Below are 21,339 nucleotides of genomic sequence, written 5' to 3'. Positions count from 1 at the left end.
AATTTTCTATAGAAAAAATTTTTGACAAAATTTTGTATAGAGATGAAATTTTGACAAAATTATAATTATATAGAAATAAAATTCTTTAAAAATAAAATTTGGACAAAATTTTCTATAGAAATAAAATTTGGACAAAATTTTCTATAGAAATAAAATTTTGACAAAATTTTCTATAGAAATAAAATTTTGGCAAAATTTTCTAAAGCACTAAAATTTTGACAAAATTTTCTATAGAAATAAAATTTTAACAAAATTTTCTATAGAAATAACATTCTGACAAAATTTTCTAAAGAACTAAAATTTTGATAAAATTCTATAGAAAAAAAAAATTGACAAAATTTTGTATAGAAAGAAAATTTTGACAAAAGTTTGTATAGAGATGACATTTTGACAAAATTTTCTATAGAAAAACAACAACAATGCTTAAAGAACAAAACCAACAATAACAAATCAAAACGAATGGAAATAAAATTTTGACAAAATTTTCTATAAAAATAAAATTTTGACAAAATTTTCTATAGAAATAAAATTTGGAAAAAAATTCTATAGAAATAAAATTTTGATACAATTTTCCATAGAACTAAAATTGTGATAAAATTTTCTATAGAAATAAAATTTGGACAAAACTTTCTATAGAAATAAAATTTTGACAAAACTTTCTATAGAAATAAAATTTTGACGAAATATAGAAATAAAATTTTAATAAAATTTTCTGTAGAAATAAAATTTGGACAAAATTTTCTATAGAAATCAAATTTTGACAAAATTTTCTATAGAAAAAATTTAGACAAAATTTTCTGAAGAAATAAAATTTTGACAAAATTTTCTATAGAAATAAAATTTTGACAAAATTTTCTAAAGAACTAAAATTTTGACAAAATTTTCTATAGAAATAAAATTTTGGCAAAATTGTCTATAGAAATAAAATTGTGACAAAATTTTTATAGAAATAAAATTTTGACAAAAATTTCTATAGAAATAAAATTTTGATAAAATTTTCTATGGAAATAAAATTTTGATACAATTTTCTATAGAAATAAAATTGTGATAAAATTTTCTATAGAAATAAAATTTGGACAAAATTTTCTATAGAAATAAAATTTGGACAAAATTTTCTATAGAAATAAAATTTTGACAAAACTTTCTATAGAAAAAATGTAGACAAAATTTTCTAAAGAAATAAAATTTTGACAAAATTTTCTATAGAAATAAAATTTTGACAAAATTTTCTAAAGAAATAAAACTTTGACAAAATTTTCTATAGAACTAAAATTTTGACAAAATTTTCTATAGAAATAAAATTTTGACAAAATTGTCTATAGAAATAAAATTGTGACAAAATTTTTATAGAAATAAAATGTTGACAAAAATTTCTATAGAAATAAAATTTTGATAAAATTTTCTATAGAAATAAAATTTTGACAAAATTTTCTATAGACATAAAATTTTAACAAAATTTTCTATAGAAATAAAATTTTGGCAAAATTTTCTAAAGAAATAAAATTTTGGCAAAATTTTCTAAAGAAATAAAATTTTAGCAAAATTTTCTATAGAATAACATTTTTGACAAAATTTTCTATAGAAATACATTTTTGACAAAATTTTCTATAGAAATAGAATTTTGGAAAAAAAATCTATAGAAATAAAATTTTGACAAAATTTTCTATAGAAATAAAATTTTGTTAAAATGTTCTAAAGAACTAAAATTTTGATAAAATTTTCTATAGAAAAAAATTTTGACAAAATTTTGTATAGAGATGAAATTTTGACAAAATTATAATTATATAGAAATAAAATTCTATAAAAATAAAATTTGGACAAAGTTTTCTATAGAAATAAAATTTGGACAAAATTTTCTATAGAACTAAAATTTTGACAAAATTTTCTATAGAAATAAAATTTTGGCAAAATTTTCTAAAGAACTAAAATTTTGACAAAATTTTCTATAGAAATAAAATTTTGACAAAATTTTCTATAGAAATAACATTTTGACAAAATTTTCTAAAGAACTAAAATTTTGATCAAATTCTATAGAAAAAAAATTTGACAAAATTTTGTATAGAAAGAAAATTTTGACAAAAGTTTGTATAGAGATGACATTTTGACAAAATTTTCTATAGAAAAACAACAACAATGCTTAAAGAACAAAACCAACAATAACAAATCAAAACGAATGGCAATAAAATTTTGACAAAATTTTCTATAAAAATAAAATTTGGACAAAATTTTCTATAGAAATAAAATTTGGAAAAAAATTCTATAGAAATAAAATTTTGATACAATTTTCTATAGAAATAAAATTGTGATAAAATTTTCTATAGAAATAAAATTTGGCCAAAATTTTCTATAGAAATAAAATTTGGACAACATTTTCTATAGAAATAAAATTTTGACAAAACTTTCTATAGAAAAAATTTAGACAAAACTTTCTATAGAAATAAAATTTTGACAAAATTTTCTATGAAAATGACATTTTGACAAAATTTTCTAAAGAACTAAAATTTTGACAAAATTTTCTATAGAAATAAAATTTTGGCAAAATTGTCTATAGAAATAAAATTGTGACAAAATTTTTATAGAAATAAAATTTTTACAAAATTTTCTAAAGAAATAAAATTTTGGAATTACCACATTCCTCATCAGCATCCTCTACTTGCAGCAAAACTATTAACCAATTATCAGAATAAATTCGGGTAATTCACTCAACCCAACGTGAACTACACTTGAATGCATGGCTTTAAGCTGAAATAAAATTTTGACAAAATTTTTCTATAGAAATATAAATTTTTTATAGAAATAAATATTTTAGTATGTCATGCCGGAGAACTTTCAATTGACAGAAGAAATATTGAATCACATTTTTTTCTTTTGCCGCCATTTTGATACGGATATGTTAAACTTAATTTCTATGAACTTATAAATTTTGAGAATACATTTAAGATTTATGGGAAAAATTCCATTTATCCTAAGATCAAATCAATTTATTTTATCCCCTCTCCTCTTTCAAATACTTTAACTCTTTAGGTTATTCGCTGCCATCGTAAATCAATCACGAATAAATTTTGCCTGAAGCTATATTTAATCGACAACTATCATAGGGAACCTGAATTATTCTCTCATCTAAAATGTTTAGGTTGTATTGAAGCGATAAATGGTTACGAAAATATTTCTATTTATTTACAAAGGAAGTTTGCTTCATTTCCATAGAATATGTTTATTGGAATTTTCATTATTCCATGGTTTGTATCCATTGTCAGACACATTAATTTTTTTGTAATAAATTGGATTTTATTCTTAATTTGTAAGATATGTAATTACACTTCAATAACAACACCAGCACTTTGGTAATTTCATCAACTTACAAGACATTTAATTTTATACCGGAAATTATAATAATCACTATTTGTGGCCCCCTTCAATTAACCACCCCCCACCTTCTACAAACATCTTTTCATTCGTTTTCCCTGTTCATTTTGTCTTCTTCTGATTTCCATATTTTTGTTATTTTATTTTTTGGTTTGTATATAATTTGCTAGTATTGTCTGAGTTTTTTTTTACCATTACAATGGTTTTTATTTTTGTAAACTTAAAAATTCTTTAAAAAAAATGAGTATTTTTGGTCTATAGCCCACGGTTGTCTTATTGCTGTTGCCTCCGCCCGCCTTCCTCTCTTACCATTTTTCAAGCTAGATCACCTTTAGAAGCGGCATTGTTTTGTCGATGTTATATTGTCGGCGGTGTTACTTTGGCAGTTTATTTTTTACTTTGGCACACTTTTTCGATTTGTTCTGATTCATTTTTTTATGCGGCTTTTTGTGTGTATACGAGAGTCGTTATTTAGTTTGTGAAAATTTTAAAGAATAAAAAATATAAATTATTACATAATTATTATGAAACATTTCATAACAATTATGAACAATTATTTTTACCTCCTTTGCAATGTATCAATTCGGTGTGTATATACTGATCGACTTTGAATCATCCTATGACTAAATCTCTTTTAATTAATTGTATTTTATTTAATTGAATTAATTTTAATTTAAACTACATATTATTATAATATTTATTCGAGCTTATTGGACAGGAAGATGAAAAGAATTGATATTATTAAGTTACTGAATTTTTTTTTAGTGTAAGATCGTTTATTATAATGAGTTTGAAGTGTTTTGATTTTTTTTTATTTATTGAATAAATTTAAGTTTAATTTAATTTAATTTAATTTAATTTAATTTAATTTAATTTAATTTAATTTAATTTAATTTAATTTAATTTAATTTAATTTAATTTAATTTAATTTAATTTAATTTAATTTAATTTAATTTAATTTAATTTAATTTAATTTAATTTAATTTAATTTAATTTAATTTAATTTAATTTAATTTAATTTAATTTAATTTAATTTAATTTAATTTAATTTAATTTAATTTAATTTAATTTAATTTAATTTAATTTAATTTAATTTAATTTAATTTAATTTAATTTAATTTAATTTAATTTAATTTAATTTAATTTAATTTAATATAATTTAATTTAATTTAATTTAATTTAATTTAATTTAATTTAATTTAATTTAATTTAATTTAATTTAATTTGATTTAATTTAATTTAATTTAATTTAATTTAATTTAATTTAATTTAATTTAATTTAATTTAATTTAATTTAATTTAATTTAATTTAATTTAATTTAATTTAATTTAATTTAGTTTAATTTAATTTAATTTAATTTAATTTAATTTAATTTAATCTAATTTAATTTAATTTAATTTAATTTAATTTAATTTAATTTAATTTATATTTATATTTAATATAATTTATATTTATATTTAATATAATTTATATTTAATTTAATTTAGTTTAATTTAATTTAATTTATATTTAATTTAGTTTAATTTAATTTAATTTAATTAAAAACGAAATAAATTAAACAATTTACTGATTCCTATAATTTTTTAATTAAAAAAGTCAAAATGAAAAATTCTTCTAATCAATTCTTTAATTGAATCAATTAATCTTTTAATTGATACTATAATTTCTGTGATTGAATAAATTTTAATTAAAAATTTATTCAATTAAATAATAATAAATAGAATAATAAATTTTAATTAAAAATTTATTCAATTAATATCGTAATTGAATACAACAATTTTCCTTTTTTTGTTGACTTCGTCAACAGATCTGTAGTTTAAGAAGAATTACATCCACTCATACAGGGTTGCATAGCACACTATTTCAATTAAAATATAAAATTCACCACTTTGTTCTGCTCTCATTCGTATAACAAGAGACAGAGTATGACTGAGCCAGAATAACTAAGAAGTGAGAGAATAAAACTATGCGGCAATGATATTAAATTATATACTCATCGGAATCACCCTGCAACTAGGAAAATGGAACGGTTTAGTGGGGACAATGAAGTGGTGAATATTTTTCATCGCGCGAAAACATTTATAAATTTCTGGATGAATTTTTAAAAATTATTATTTAATAATATCCAAAAAAAAAAATAACTTACACTTTCATCCTCGTACAATTCGTAGACTATGTTAAAATAAATGAAACAAAAATTATGGGGTGGGTTCACTCACTCATTCATTCATGCGTGTTGGTGTAACCATTTGGTTTTTGTTTTTTCGTGAATATAATCTAAAGAATACTGTTTTCGTCTGGCAGCAATTTTATTGCATTAATATTTTTTTTATTTTTATTATTTTTTGTTTGAGTCATAACAAGTCTTAAAAAATAGCTTTTGTTTTTTAAAATAACCAACAATTCATGAATTTGTTATTGCAAACAGAAAAAAAAAACTACTCTAAAAAGTCCTTTACAACTTTGTATTCATATTAATGACACTGTTCCTGGGGCTATTATGAAACAACAACAGCAACAGCATTTGTTATGACACTTGTACAGCTAATTATTTGTTATTAATTTACCCATTTAAATGGTAGAATTCATGTCATATTGTTTTTGTGTATTGCGCTCCAGGGGATTTGGTGGTTTTGTCTGGTTATGGGTTTTCTTTAATTTACAAATTGTTTGTGAGAATGGATTGTGGGGGACCTGTTACCTTCATAGTGTAAGTGCGTTTTGCCCATAATGTTAACAGTTTTTATGAATGAATTCATACAAATCCATTGACACTGTAAATGTTATATGAATTTTGGACCTAAAACAGTCTGATAACAATTCTATTATTATGACGGATTGATGTCTAACCCTTAGGCGTTTACTATCAATTTCATAGACATTGCGTTTGGTTGGCCGTTATATAAAAAATTCTCTTATTACCATAGAAAATAAAATTAATTGTATTACTTGGAGTAGATTTCATATTAATTATGGGATTTCTCGTAATCGTAACAATTTTATGAAAGATTATAAAGAATTTCATTAAATAGTTATGAAAATGTTTTAGGTAAATTCCGAGCTTTCGAAATTAATTCTATTGATATTATTGAAAAATCAATGACTGTTGTATTTCCAAAATTATTATACAGTATTCCAGAGGGACTCAGGGACACGGTTGCCACTCTAGCCCAAAATAATCTACCAAAATTTAGAGAGAGATCATATTTTCTCAAAATTTTAGTTCTATAGAAAATTTTGCTAAAACTTTATTTCTGTAGAAAATTTTGTCAAAATTTTGTTTCTATAGAAAATTATATCAAAATCTTATTTCTATAGAAAATTTTATTTTATTTTATTCAGTAGAACATTTTTGCCAAATTTTATTTTTAAAGAAAATTTTTGCAAAATTTTATTTTTATAGAAAATTTTTTAAAAATTTTATTTCTATCGAAAAATTTTCCAAAATTTTATCTCTATAGAAAAGTTTTGCAAAATTTTATTCCTACATTTTATTTCTATAGAAAATTTTGTCAAAATTTTATTGCTATAGAAAATTTTGTCAAAATTTTATTTCCATAGAAAATTTTGTCAAAATTTTATTTCCATAGAAAATTTTGTCAAAATTTTATTTCCATAGAAAATTTTGTGAAAATTTTATTTCTATAGAAAATTTTGTCAAAATTTTATTTATATGGCAAAATTTGTCAAAATGTTATTTCTATAGAAAACATTGTCAAAACTTTATTTCCATAGAAAATTTTGTCAAAATTTTATTTCCATAGAAAATTTTGTCAAAATTTTATTTCTGTAGAAAATTTTGTCAACATTTTATTTCTATAGAAAATTTTGTCAAAATTTTATTTCAGTAGAAAATTTTGTGAAAATTTTCTTCCTATAGAAAATTTTGTCAAAATTTTATTTCTATAGAAAATTTGGTCAAAGTTTTATTTCTATAGAAAATTTTTTGAAAATTTTATTTCTATGAAAAATTTTGTCAAAATTTTATTTCTATAGAAAATTTTGTCAAAATTTTATTTCTATAGAAAGTTTTTGCAAAATTTTATTTCTATAAAAAATCTTTGCAAAATTTTATTTCAATAGGAAATCTTGTCAAAATTTTATTTCTATGGAAAATTTTGTCAACATTTTATTTCTATAGAAAATTTTGTCAAAATTTTTATTTCTATAGAAAATTTTGTAAAAATTTTGTCAAAATTTTATTGCTATAGAAAATTTTGTCAAAATTTTATGTCCATAGAAAATTTTGTCAAAATTTTATTTCCATATAAAATTTTGTCAAAATTTTATTTCCATAGAAAATTTTGACAAAAATTTATTTCCATAGAAAATTTTGTTTAAATTTTATTTCCATAGAAAATTTTGTCAAAATTTTATTTCCATAGAAAATTTTGTCAAAATGTTATTTCTATAGAAAATTTTGTCAAAATTTTATTTCTATAGAAAATAAAAAATTTTGTCAAAATTTTATTTCTATAGAAAATAGAAAATTTTGTCAAAATTTTATTTCTATAGAAAATTATTGCAAAATTTAATTTCTATAGAAATTTTTTTCAAAATTTTATTTCTGTAGAAAATTATTTCTATTGAAAATATTGTCAAAATTTTATTTCTATAGAAAGTTTTTGCAAAATTTTATTTCTATTAAAATTTTTTGCAAAATTTTATTTCTATAGACAATTTTTGCAAAATTTTATTTCTATAGAACAATTTTTCAAAATTTTATTTGTATAGAAAATTGTTGCAAAATTTTATTTCTATAGAAAAGTTTTGCAAAATTTTATTCCTACGTTTTATTTCTATAAAAAAATGTTCAATATTTTATTTCCATAGAAAATTTTGTCAAAATTTTATTTCTATAGAAAATTTTGTCAAAATTGTATTGCTATAGAAAATTTTGTCAAAATTTTATTTCTATGGACAATTTTGTCAAAATTTTGTAAAAATGTTGTATCGATAGAAAGTTTTTGCAAAATTTTATTTCTATTAAAATTTTTTGCAAAATTTTATTTCTATAGACAATTTTTGCAAAATTTTATTTCTATAGAACAATTTTTCAAAATTTTATTTGTATAGAAAATTGTTGCAAAATTTTATTTCTATAGAAAAGTTTTGCAAAATTTTATTCCTACGTTTTATTTCTATAAAAAAAATTTTCAAAATTTTATTTCCATAGAAAATTTTGTCAAAATTTTATTTCCATAGAAAATGTTGTCAAAAATTTATTTCCATAGAAATTTTTGTCAAAATTTTATTTCTATAGAAAATTTTGTCAAAATTTTATTTCTATAGAAAATTTTTGCAAAATTTTATTTCTATAGAAATTTTTTGCAAAATTTTACTTCTATAGAAATTTTTGTCAAAATTGTATTTCTATCGAAAATTTCGTCAAAATTTGTTTTCTATAAAATTTTCTATCAATCTACCAACTGTGGCAGCCGTGCTCAGAGACCAATTCTACTAGTAGTCATACTTTCTCGCAAATTTTATATAATCTGTGAACATAATGGTTTAGCATATACAGTGTTACCGATGTGCCACTTTAGTGGCAAATTCGCCACTTTTTCCAAACTTTAACACTTCTATGCCACTTTATTGTAACATTCAAATTTTTGTGTCACTTTTACTTTTACGCAAAAAACAGTGACACCCAGCCTGTAGATATGCAGGCAAAATTGCTTGTAGTCGGTAAACCGGCTACTGCCCTGATCTATTAATTGATTTTCAGTTTAGAAGATATAAAATGATTGTTGGATTTATTTTGAAAAAAGCGAGCTCAAAATTTTCTTAGAAAAAAGTTAATTTATAAAAATGTGAGCCACTTTTATTGCAAGTGACACTTTTTATATCAATTTCTAAAAATTGTCAAAGGTAACACTGAAGGTATTGAAAGGCATGAAAAAACACATGACACTGTGATGGCAAATCCTAGCCGATGTACTACTACGTCCATAAAGTCCATCCGATTCTATGGATCACTCGCTGCTCTCTTTCCATTCTATTGTAGATCATTGCTCTTCGCCTGTATATACTTGTATCTGTGTTGGGATCGTCGTTTTTTATGACTACAGTTTTGCAACAAAATAATCGATTATTCAATCCCCTCTATGTGTAGGAGGCCTAAGCACTTCTCCACAACAATTAATTACACAAATACTGTGAGAATGTTTGATCACATAAAAGTACGATCACATCAAAGAAAATAATTTCATACAACAACATGCAAAGATATACGATTCATTCGTTTAGTTTTTTTTTATTAATGTATATTAGTGATAATTTATGGACATACACTCTATTAACTTAATTACTTAAGGAATTGATATACATGAGTTTCAATCTCAATGGCGGTGCCCAGTTGCATAAACTAAGTAACAAAAGTTGAGGGAAGAATTTATATTGAAATCAAGTTTTTTTTTCTTTCATTGATATTTATCGAATAGTTTATGTGATTACAGACCACACCCACTCAAAAGTAACAGCCAATATTGAAATTGATCATACACGCAAAAAAAGAGTACATTATTTTCTATCAAACAAAATTGTACATAAATGAAGATCTATTTAATGGCTAAAAAAGTCTTGTAAAACACTTTAGGGGCTAAATGTAAGCATATTTTTCTTATATCAAAGTTGTCTTAAATTATATTTTATTTAAATTATAATCAAACATTTTTGTTTTGTATATTTCCTATTATTTTTTTGTATGTGTACAATGACAAATACATTTTATCATTTAGTCGGTTTCTTTGAGAGAGTAGGGTTGTGTGTATTCGTATTGCGAAAAGGTTTTATTCCCTATTGTATATTAATAAATTTTTCTCTTACTCTCTCGTTCGCTCTCTCTCTCTCTCTCTTTTACCTCTATTAATTTCAATATAATTTTCTGCCCACTTAACACCCACTTATTAACCCATTTTGAGGCATACTACATTTAACCTCCTCTCCTTTCGGCCTTTCGCCTAAAATTGACAACGAATCAAGATTTTTATTATTATTATTATTTTTTTTTTTCTTTAATTATTTGAACGATACCGCCATGTCAAGTGTGAATGGAATATTTATGTAAATGAGGGAGTTTGTGTTGTGATTGATTGCTAACCGGCCAACCAAGATTTCATCGCCACCACTATCATCATCATGGTCATGCAACTGCAAAAACCAGCAGCCAATTAAAAAGGAAAAAAAGCTTACGCCAGTAGCGGCAGCACCTCATGTAATTGTCAAATTGGCCACAAAACAAATCATTTTCTTCCATGCAGTTTTGTTGTTGTTTGCTTTCGGTGGATGCATGATACATGGATGGCTCGGTATTACAGTCACACATATGTATATGTTTGCTTCCATGAAAATGTTTAAAATATATTAACATATAGAAAGAACAAGTAAATCAATTATAAATGATTAGCCAATGAGCATGACCTCTTTTTTGATACTAGATAAAACTAGCACACCAACAAGGCTTATTTTGCCAAATTTTATTTCTTAAAAAAAGTTTTGTAAAAATTTAATTTTTATAAAAAATTTTGTCAAAATCTTATTTCTATAGAAAATTTTGTGACAATTTTATTTCTTTAGAAAATTTTGTCACAATTTTATTTCTGTAGAAAATTTGTCAAAAATTTTTTTCTATAGAAAATTGTGCCAAAAATTTATTTCTGTCTTTGTTAAAATGTTATTTCTATATAAAATTTTGTCAAATTTTTATTTCTATAGAAAAAATTGTTAAAATGTTATTTCTATAGAAAATTTTGTCAAAATGTTATTTCTATAGAAAATTTTGTCAAATTTTTATTTCTATAGAAAAAATTGTCAAAAACTTTATTTCTATAGAAAATTTTGTCAAAATTTTATTTCTATAGAAAATGTTGCCAAAATTTTGTCCAAATTCTATTTCTATAGAAAATTTTGTCAAAATTTAATTTTTATAGAAAATTTTGTCAAAATTTTATTTCTGTAGAAAAGTTTGTTAAAATTTTATTTCTATAGAAAATTTTGTTAAAATTTTATTTCCATAGAAAAATTCGGCAAAATTTTTATTTAGATAGAAAATTTTGTCAAAATTTTATTTCTATAGAAAATTTTGTCAAAATGTTATTTCTATAGAAAATATTGTCAAAATTTTATTTCAATTTATTATTTCTATAGAAAATTTTGTCAAAGTTTTATTTCTATAGAAAATTTTGCCAAAATTTTGTCCAAATTCTATTTCTATAGAAAATTTTGTCATACAGTTTTTTCTATAGAAAATATTGTTAAAATTTTATTTCCATAGAAAAATTCGGCAAAATTTTTATTTAGATAGAAAAGTTTGTCAAAATTTTATTTCTATAGAAAATTTTGTCAAAATTTTATTTCTATAGAAAATTTTGTCAAAATTTTGTTTCTATAGAAAATTTTGTCAAAGTTTTATTTCAATAGAAAATTTTGTCCAAATTCTATTTCTATAGAAAATTTTGTCAAAATTCTATTTTTATAGAAAATTTTGTCAAAGTTTTATTTCAATAGCAAATTTTGCCAAAATTTTGTCCAAATTCTATTTCTATAGAAAATTTTGTCAAAATTCTTTTTCTATAGAAAATTTTGTCAAAATTTTACTTCTATAGAAAATTTTGTCAAAATTTTATTTCTATAGAAAATTTTTTAAAATTTTATTTCCATAGAAAAATTCGGCAAAATTTTTATTTAGATAGAAAATCGTGTCAAAATTTTTATTTAGATAGAAAATTTTGTCAAAATTTTATTTCTATAGAAAATTGTGTCAAAATTTTATTTTTATAGAAAATTTTGTTAAAAATTTATTTCTATAGAAAATTTTGTCAAAAGTTTATTTCTATAGAAAATTTTGTCAAAATTTTATTTCTATAGAAAATTTTGTCAAAATTTTATTTCTATAGAAAATTTTGTCAAAATTTTATTTCTATAGAAAATTTTGTCAAAATTTTATTTCTATAGAAAATTTTGTCAAAAGTTTATTTTCATGGAAAAATTCGGCAAAATTTTATTTCTATAGAAAATTTTGTCCAAATTCGATTTCTATAGAAAATTGTGTCTTAATTTTATTTATATAGAAAATTTTATCAAAATTTTGCCAAATTTTATTTCTATAGAAAATTTTGTCAAAATTTTAATTTCTATAGAAAATTTTGTCCAAATTTTATTTCTATAGAAAATTTTATTTCCATAGAAAATTTTGTTAAAATTTTATTTCCATAGAAAAATCCGGCAAAATTTTATTTCTATAGAAAATTTGGTCTAAATTTTATTTCTATAGAAAATTTTGTCAAAATTTTATTTCTATAGAAAATGTTGTCAAAATTTTATTTCTATCGAAAATTTTGTCAACATTTTATTTCTATAGAAAATTTTATCAAAATTTTATTTCTATAGAAAAATTTGGCAAAAGTTTATTTCTATAGAAAATTTTGGCAAAATTTTATTTCTATAGAAAATTTTGTCAAAATTTTATTTCTATAGAAAATTTTGTCAAAATTTTATTTCCATAGAAATATTCGGCAAAATTTTTATTTCTATAGAAAATTTTGTCAAAATTTTATTTCTATAGAAAATTTTATCAAAAATTTTGTTTCTATAGAAAATTTTGTTTCTATAGAAAATTTTGTCCAAATTTTATTTCTATAGAAAATTTTGTCAAAATTTTATTTCTATAGAATATTTTGTCAAAATTTTATTTCTATAGAATATTTTGTCAAAATTTTATTTCTATAGAAAATTTTGTCAAAATTTTATTTCTATAGAAAATTTTGTCAAAAGTTTATTTCTGTAACAAATTTAGTCAAAATTTTATTTCTATTACAAATTTTGTCAAAATTTTATTTATAAACGTGAAATTTCGTTTTAATTACCACAACAATTAATCATATTGAGTAATTGTATTCATTAATTTTTTAATTGGATCAATTGTTTTCGTAATTGAAACCATAAATTATTTTTTGCTGTGTATGTTTTATGCATTTCTTTTCGTAATCTCAATAAAACAATTAGCTATATATTTGTTTTAAATATTTTTCATACATGTAACCATGACAATTATTTAACCCCTCTTACGATTAAATCTCAATGTAAACAAAATCGTATAAATTTCTGCATAGTTAATTTTTTGGTTTTTTGCAAATAAAAATGAAATAATATTAATCTTGATATTAATTCTTCACTCTCATCATTTGCTCAAGCACAAAATTCCATCACGCTATACATTCATCGGTCTGACTGCCTGCCTAAAACTAATCACTTCACTGTGTCGTTTATGCAATAGCTGCTATAAAGTGTATTTTGGATAATAACGAGAGTAGGTCTTGGAGATTATGCTACGTTAGTTGGTACGAGAAGTAGTGAAGATCGTGTTGTAATGCAAATCGGAGAATAGTGGGCAATTATGATGGCATCATATGTGCGTGTTGGATATCAAAAGGTTAAAGACGTTACACACACACACTCAGTGACACCGCATACTCTTCTTATTATGGGGGAGGAGAGTTGTAGGAATTTTCTAAAGAAGACAAATTATAGAGTAACGTCATTCTTTTTTTAATTTCTTTAATAACCGGACCGGTTTAAAATCAAAGTTGTTTTCAAATTTGTAAATATTTTCCATAGGCTAGAGGTGGTGCAGTGGCATCATAGCCATACATGATTGTGGGTGAGTGAGTACTTACTGATCTTTAGGTTGTTGTGTTTCAGTTTAATTTTTATTGGTGGGTTTGTTGTTGTTGTTGTTAGTCTAACGTGTCAATTTAAGGCGTTTTGCCCTCTGGGTTCACAGTGTTGATTGTTTTTAATGCGATTTTGTTGTTGTTTTGTTTTTTTCTTCGTAGTCTTCTCTCTTAATCATTCGTCATTCATTATTGGCTGCTTGGTTGGTTGGTTTATGACAAACAAATGTTCTACCAACTGTCGTCTCTGTTTCATTCCATTCGGATGCAATCAGAAGCATTTATCGTTTGAGTATTTTACTGAAATCTAATCATTTTTGTGGTTATTGTTGTTGGTTTTTTGCTGAATTGGTGAAGACAACGCAAATTGAAGCTCGTTTATAATGATTGGAGATATAAACAGCACAAGTTTTGACAGGTTAATTTGACAATGTTACCTTTGAAATCTCTAAAGGCTATAGTGGAGAATTTGAGTCAAGACCTATTAGGAGAGAAAACCTTGGAATATTTTTGCTAGTGCCATTTGGTTGATTTTTTGTTTGTTTTTTTTTTGCATCTTAGCAAAACAAAAAAAAAATGTATATGGAATTCGAATAAGAAGTTTGATCAACAGTAAGGTTCTATATACACTGAAAAATAATTTAATAGCACTACAACTTAGTCCCAAAAACTGTAAACCAAAATCAATATTTTTATATCCAATTATTTTTTGTATTATATTTGAATTTTTAATACAAAAAATAATTGGATATATAAAAATAATTGGATTATATTTGTATTTTTTTTTAGCTGATAGCCTAAGTAGCTAATGCTAGATTTTTCTCTATTATTTTTATATTTACTATAAGTTTAATAAATAAATAAATAATAATTGTATTTTTTTTTTGACATAGTTTATTTTTCACGATGTATATAACTTTAAATTTCTTCAATTAAATTTTTGTTTGTTGGATTTTTATATACAGTTTTGATTTTATCGTATAATATTTTTTATATTACAAACACTAAAATTAATATTTTTATAACCAATTACTTTGGATTTTTTTATATACAAGTCTGTTTTTATTTTATAATATTTTTTTATTTTTTATATTACGTTGTTCCATTAGCAAAAACTACAATTAATATTTCTATAGCCAATTAATTTTGTTTATAGGTTATATTTGTATTTTTCTGACATTATAGTTTGTTTTTTATAAATAAATAAATAAAAGTACATATACACACAAAAAAATTTCACGAAAATTTTTCCAATTAAAATTTTAATTGAGTTTTAAAAAATATTCAATTAAAAATTTAATTGATTCAACAATTTTTTTAATTGAAACAAAAATCAATCACAAAAATAATAGTATCAATTAATTTTTTAATTGGATCAATTAACTTTTTAATTGACCTTCAATTAATTTTTTAATTGATACTATCCTTTCTGTGATTGAAGACATTTCAATTAAAAATTAATTGGATCAATTAATTTCGTGATTGAATCAGAAATTTTTTTTTTGTGTGTACACAATAATTTTTTAATTTCTATTTTATTGTAATTCAATTAAATTTTTTGAATTTAATATATGTATTTTAAATATTGTTTTACAATTTTATTTTTAATTTATTTGTATTCTTTGGATACTACAGTTTATTTTTCAAAACAGATATATTTTTGTTGTTAAACTATTAACAACACAGGAAAAAAAATCACTAAAATATTTCCAATTAAAAAGTTTATTGAAGCTGAAATTTGTTTATTGAATCAATTAAAAAGTCAATTGATTTTTACAATGAACATCAATTAAATGTTTGATTGAATCAATTAAAAAAATAATTCGATTAATTAATTTCAATACTTAATCCAAAAAAAAAAAAAAAAAAAAATTGGTGTGTGAAATGTTTAATAATAAAATATTATATCCAATTAATTTAATTTCTAAAATAGTTTATTTGTAATCTTCTGACATTAGCTTTATTTTTCAAACAAAAAAATTATAAATACATATAATAATTGAGTTTTTTTTTTAATTTAATTTCATTTAAATTTTTGGTAGAATATGTATTTTTAATATTGTTTTGTTCCAAATAACTATTACGAACTTCTTCTTCTTTATTGCATATTCGATATTCGAATGTTAGCGACCATATTACATTTCATGTAGAGTTTCCTTTTTATATATTATGACAAAAAAAAAATAATTCTATGTTTCTAGCTACACTTATTAAATTTTCTCCATTTCGGAATTCTGTCCATTGTTGAATATTTTGAATCCATGTCATCTCTTGTCTTCCTCTGCTACGTTTTCCTTCTATATTGGCTTGTAAAATTGTCTACACAGAAAAAAATTTCACGAAAAATTTTCCAATTAAAATTTTACTTGAGTTTTAAAAAATATTCAATTACAAATTTAATTGAATCAACAAATTTTTTAATTGAAACAAAAATCAATCACAAAAATTAATATTATCAATTAATTTTTTAATTGGATCAATTAATTTTTTAATTGACCTTCAATTAATTTTTTAATTGATATCATTTCTGTGATTGAAGACGTTTCAATTAAAAAATTAATTGGATCAATTAATTTCGTAATTGAATCAGAATTTTTTTTTTGTGTGTAGGGTACGGTATTTTGGGTTTCGCATTAAATGGCCGAGATATGAAGTTTTTCTTCTTTTTATGTGAGTGAATAGTTCTCTAGTTCCAACTATTGAACAATATTTGTATATCCAATGAATTTCATTTCAAATTTATTTTATTTTTATTTTAAAATCAAAATAAAATACAATTACATAAAAAAGTATTTTTTTATATATTATTTCAATTTTAATTTTTTTGGTTAAATTTGTTATATTCTTTTTTTATAATTTTATTTGTTTATTTCATTATACAGTTTTTTTTATAAAATTTTAATTTATTTCAATCTTGTGTTCTTTTATTTCATTATATGTATTTAGTTTTTTTAATAATACATTACTTATTTATTAAAAAATGTATAACAAAATAAGCAACTAGGATTTTAGGCTATAGGCTTAAATAATACATTTTTATTATAATTATATTATGAAGTATCTTTAAAATATACTGAAAATTGTTAACTACCTGTAAATTCTTGAATGATTACTTTTTCGCGTGTATCTATCTATCTGTCTATCTATTCTGGTAGCCACTAGCATCATATATGGCATATAAATCATCATTGTAATCTAAACTTCTTTTGACATTTTAGTTTAGTTTTCAAAACGTATTTATTTTTATTTATTGTATTTTTTTCATAATTTCAGTTCAATTTCGTTGGTCGAATTTTGGGTCCTCGCGGCATGACAGCCAAACAATTGGAACAAGAGACTGGCTGCAAAATTATGGTCCGAGGCAAAGGTTCAATGAGAGACAAAAAGAAGGTAAGTCATTGCTGCATTTTTTGCCATCATTCGTTTATTTCTAGTCAATTTAATTTTTTTATTATTAGATATTATTTTTGAGCAATTTTTGTTTTTGTGTTGATTGTCTTGTTATTTGTCACAAAAATCTTAATCGACACACTACTACACTTTCCAACTGAGGGAAACACAATAAATTTTATGGCCCATAAAATTTAGTCATCCGAAAAAATAGTAGAAATATTTCTATGTTGTGCAATATTCAAAAAATATTTTGCTAGAAATTCTAGCATTATAATTGCAAACATAAATGTTCCCATTGATTGAGGGGGCGAGTATTTTGCATTTGATGGTAAATAATTTTTACTATACAAATTGTAATTGTGATGACAACTTTTAATGTTTTCATTGTTCCTAAGAAAATGTCCATGTATGTATGGACGATATTTGTCCCATATTGTTTGTTAAGGAGAATTAAAGATCAATTCTAGTGCAGATCGATTCAAATTTGATATAAATACTTCCAGCCAGGGCTAACGTAATAAATTTGTAAAAATATTTAAATATTTTATTAACCTAAGAAACCAAACCCCACCACCATTCCTTCGTTCACTCTTCTAAAATATAATCTTATATTTGTCAAAGTCTCAACTTACTCTCTCCCTATAAATTTTCTCCCAATCGCTCTGGCAATGTAATGCAAAGAAAAACCCAACAGATAAACATATAGATATGCAAATAACTCTCACTCATACTAAAGAAAACTTAAACTCTATAATTTTTTCATAGTAGCTTTTGCTTATAGTGAAAATATTCTGATCTGTGTCACCCACAGATCTGATTTTTTTTAAACCCAAAAACACCAAACACCACCTCACTGTTTCATCCCTCGTGTTTATTTCCTTCGTTCACTCTTCTAAAGTACAATATTATAATTGTCAATCAATTTTCTCTCAAACTGTAATACAATCATAAGAAAAACCTAACACATAAGCATATACCATACACATGCAAATAACTGCCACAAAACTAAAGCAAACTCTATAATTTTCTCACAGTAGCTTAAATAGTAAAAATATTCTAATCTCTGTCGCCCATAGGTTCAGGTTAAGATAAAGCATCCAACTTACAAGTAATTTAGAGTTCTGATTTTCTCATTTTGTCACATTGGATTGCTTTGAAGTTGTGCTGATTACATATTCCTATATTCGTGAGATTTACAATGAAATTCATTCACAATATGATAACTATATTTGTTTGTAACAGATGTCGGTGTTGCCAACGCTTCATTAATTTTGTGGATAAAATAAATCTGGGCCAGATAATGAAAAGAAAGAGAGAGAGTATATAACAATACATATTCATATTGGGATATACTTTGAATCAAAAATCAAAATGAAATATCAGAAAATTAATCTTTGTAACTGACACATTTTTTCGCTTTTTCTGATCTGGGCATGATTGAAAATAATAGGAGTTACTCAAATAAATTTCGGATGTGGCTTTGATTGGTACTAATCAATTCTTAAGTATATTGCCACCTAAATCATTTTTTTTTTTTGGAACATTTGGAATAAATGTATGGAATTTCTCAAATAAAAGCGATTTCAATCTGGCAAAATTTTGTTTGTCAGAGCAGATCTGATGCTGACAATCGAGAAGTTCAATCAAGAAAACTAGACATAATATTTTTTTTTTTTCACTTGTTCGTAATTTGAAGGAAAAACTTCGAGGTCAAAACTGTTAAAATGTCTATAGTGTCATACTAAGTCAAGATTAGAGGTGTGCACGTGACACGAAATTGTCGTGACTCACGAAAATTCATGGCAACGACGTGAGTGTGCGTGATTAAAAAACCAAAACGTCGTGCGTGAGCGTGTCACGAAAATATTATCTTCGTGAGTGAGCGTGAGTAAAGATTTACGCTCACGAAAATAATCCCGCTCACCAATATAAAACTCTTAATTGTTAAATTCATTTACAATTTTAATGACACCTGGGATGTTAAGAGTGTAATAACGGTCTCGACTTTAATAATGCTCATGTGTTCAGACACGTCGCTAAGGTAAATTACTCAAAAAATTGTGCGTGAGTTACGACAATTTTCGTGAGTCACGATATTTTCGTGAGTCACGGTATTTTTCGTGAGTCACGGTATTTTTCGTGAGTGAGTGTGCGTGAGTACAAATTTTCTTTTGGTGAGTGTGCTTGAGCGTGAGTCCTTCCAAACAATATCGTGCGTGAGTATGCGTGAGTAAGATCTTTCCGTCGTGAAAGATCTTACTCACGTGCATCTAATCAAAATGGGCAAATTTTGGTAACATTCACAAACATTAAGAAATTTTGAACTATTTTGTTCTTTTAACAACAACAAGTCAGGGAAACTTTCTTATAATATTTTTCATGAAACAAAACCGAGTTAAATTGGCTTTAGTACCCTAGAGGTTTCAACTTTTTTTTAGTGTACAATATCTATATTTTCATTGATAAAATATTAGGTAAAAGTAGAATTATTCTTAGAAATATATACACGAAGATGTTAAGTGACAATTTTTATAATTTAATTCCCATATAACTCAATTTTCAAATTCATAATTTATATCGAAATAAAATTTAATGGATCACAATATTTTCAGAAATAACAGTTACAATAATTTATTTATTTCCCAATATTTCCTTAAATAATCCCATGATGTAATTTTCGAAACAAAATTTTTTGGAAAGTTATAACTACCGTTTGAATATATTATTTTTTTATTAATGGTATCAAAAAAACCAATTTCCATTCCATTCTAACGAAAATGCTTATCGAAGAGAACCTCTAACTTCATAACAGTGAGAAAGACAAGAAGATAACGGTAAAATAGACAAAAGATTAGTGTCAGATAGAAAAACTAACATGGAATATACGCAATGTCATGCAAATAAGGGATTATTAATTGCAAAATTGCTATTATTAACATCTTTATTAAAAACAATTCCGGCTATATACTAATTTTTAAAGAAAAACAAACTGTATTTAGACTTTTCCAATTAATAATTTTTGATAAAAACGAGCTCGGGAAAAAAACAAACAGCCAACCCACCTCCACACTTCCATGAATTATCTATTGTAACCATTATTCAGCTATACAAATAAAATCCTATTATTGTGATTATTTTAACTCACTCTCTTGATATCAGAATTAACTCACTCTCTTGATATCAAAATTTACTCACTCTCTTCGCTTCCATGAACTATCTATTGTAACCATTATTCGCATATACAAATAAAATCCTATTATTGTGATTAATTTAACTTACTCTATTGATATCAGAATTAACTCACTCTCTTGATAAAAGAGAGTAAACAAACGCCCAAACCCCCTCCACACAACTATCAACTACCTGTTATAACTATTATCCAAAATGCATTCATATTATAGTGATTGTTTCAACGTTTCTCTTTCTCTTGATATCAATGATGTTCCAAATCCCTTTCAAACTGTTTTCTCCATACCAGTTGAACAAAAGTCAAATAAACGAACCAATCAAACAACAGCCACTTAAACTAGATGAACAATTACAACAACTGCATAACTATTTAGATTTTAATTCATTTTAACTAAATCTTAAGTAAATTAAACTAATTTACTAAATACTATTTTTTTCAGTTCGATAAATACTGGCACCATATTTAATTTGTCTCCTAATATATTATTACTGTGTACACAAATTGTTTTGTACCTCATATCTAGATGTACTTAACGGTGGCATATCCATGCGTATTGCATTCGATGCCCATCATCGACTATATAATGCGTACGAAAAACCAAAAAAAAAAAAAAATTACAATACTTGTACACAAAAATAATGTGACACATTTTTTTGTACGATTGCCAATAACTTTTACTTGATTTCTTTTTGTAACGATTCAACGATGATGTTGTC

At 23.2% G+C, this 21,339-nt stretch overlaps 1 protein-coding gene across 3 annotated transcripts in view; it reads left to right on the top strand.

Annotated features, from left to right (window-relative positions):
- Positions 1 to 21,339, top strand: part of how (protein held out wings) — a 183,648-nt gene that overhangs the window by 131,382 nt on the left and 30,927 nt on the right. For all 3 annotated transcript variants that reach the window (XM_075289898.1, XM_075289888.1, XM_075289907.1), the window contains exon 4: positions 17,314 to 17,430. In XM_075289898.1, coding sequence (XP_075146013.1) covers positions 17,314 to 17,430 — 117 coding nt within the window. The remainder of the gene's footprint in view (positions 1 to 17,313; positions 17,431 to 21,339) is intronic.

Source organism: Haematobia irritans, chromosome 1, assembly GCF_050003625.1.
Source record: "Haematobia irritans isolate KBUSLIRL chromosome 1, ASM5000362v1, whole genome shotgun sequence".
NCBI lineage: Eukaryota > Metazoa > Arthropoda > Insecta > Diptera > Muscidae > Haematobia > Haematobia irritans.
Note: the sequence above shows the minus strand (reverse complement) of the source record. Positions and strands in the feature narration are given on the sequence as shown.